At 36.6% G+C, this 1,190-nt stretch overlaps 1 protein-coding gene across 1 annotated transcript; it reads left to right on the top strand.

Annotated features, from left to right (window-relative positions):
• Nucleotides 1–94: 94 nt before the first annotated feature.
• Nucleotides 95–1,172, top strand: LOC130507837 (alpha-barbatene synthase-like; the record flags this gene model as incomplete). The annotated part of the gene is made up of 3 exons (XM_057002473.1): nt 95–413; nt 488–869; nt 954–1,172. Coding segments are annotated over 3 exons (920 nt in total), but the record flags the coding sequence as incomplete, so codon positions are not given.
• Nucleotides 1,173–1,190: the final 18 nt, after the last annotated feature.

The raw sequence follows: 1,190 nt of genomic DNA, 5'->3' as shown, positions 1-1,190 counted from the left end.
GTTTGAAACTTAAAAATATTTTAGATTAAAGTAAATATAGTTGGTGTATTTTATACAGATTTTAGAAAATCTCTCTGTGATCTATGTGCGTTAGAACTCTATAAAAATCTTTGACTTGTATGTCTTTCAGGATCTTGAGTTCCTTTCTACAGAGATTGAGGTAGTAAAACCTAAAGTGAGAGAGCGATTTTTCATGTTGTCTTCCAAAGAGGAAGATGCAGTGAAGAAGAATATACTCTTAATTCATCTTCTGGGCAGTCTTGGTCTCGCTTATCATTTTGAGAGGGAGATCGAAGAGACCCTCAAACACGCTTTTGAGAAGATGGAAGATTTGATTAATGGTGAAAATGATTTGTACACGATCTCCATAATGTTCCGGGCTTTTAGAACATATGGTCACAACATGCCTTCCGGTATGATAATTTAGCATTTTGATTAATATAGATATGTTCGTTAAACTAAAAGTTAAATTATTCTTTTCATGCAGATGTTTTCAATAGATTCAAGGGAAATGATGGTAAGTTCAAAGAGTGTCTAATAGATGATGTCAAGGGTTTGCTAAGCTTATACGAAGCAGTTCACTTCAGGACAACGACAGATCATATATTGGATGAAGCATTAAGCTTCTCACTAGATCACTTAGAACCACTAGCTTCTGGTCACAGAGAAAGCCCACCACATGTTTTAAAGCATGTACAAAATGCTCTTCACATACCTCAGCACCGGAAAACCCAAGTTATTGTTGCAACAGAGTATATTTCATTCTATGAACAAGAAGAGCACCACGATGAAACATTACTCAAGCTAGCAAAGCTCAATTTCAAGTTCTTGCGGCTTCATTATATCCATGAGTTAAAAACAGTCATAATGTGTGTCAATAAGTTATTTGTCTTTTAAGAGCATGCTAGGACTATTGTACCTTGCACATACTTGACATGTTTATATTTATGTAGGTGGTGGAAAGGACTAGACCATGTAAAGAACCTCCCACTCGGCATCAGAGAAAGATCACTGGAGAGCTGGTTCTCGGCATTGATGATGTACTTCGAGCCAAAATTCTCACTAGCAAGAATTATGTCGGCGAAGTTTACCTTAGCTGCCACCTTTCTAGACGATGTTTGTGATAATGGTTCAGTTCCAGAAGTTGAAAGCCTGGTTGATTGTCTTGAAAGGTACCTCAGTTATATATA

This window comes from Raphanus sativus, unplaced genomic scaffold (assembly GCF_000801105.2).
Source record: "Raphanus sativus cultivar WK10039 unplaced genomic scaffold, ASM80110v3 Scaffold6371, whole genome shotgun sequence".
NCBI lineage: Eukaryota > Viridiplantae > Streptophyta > Magnoliopsida > Brassicales > Brassicaceae > Raphanus > Raphanus sativus.
Note: the sequence above shows the minus strand (reverse complement) of the source record. Positions and strands in the feature narration are given on the sequence as shown.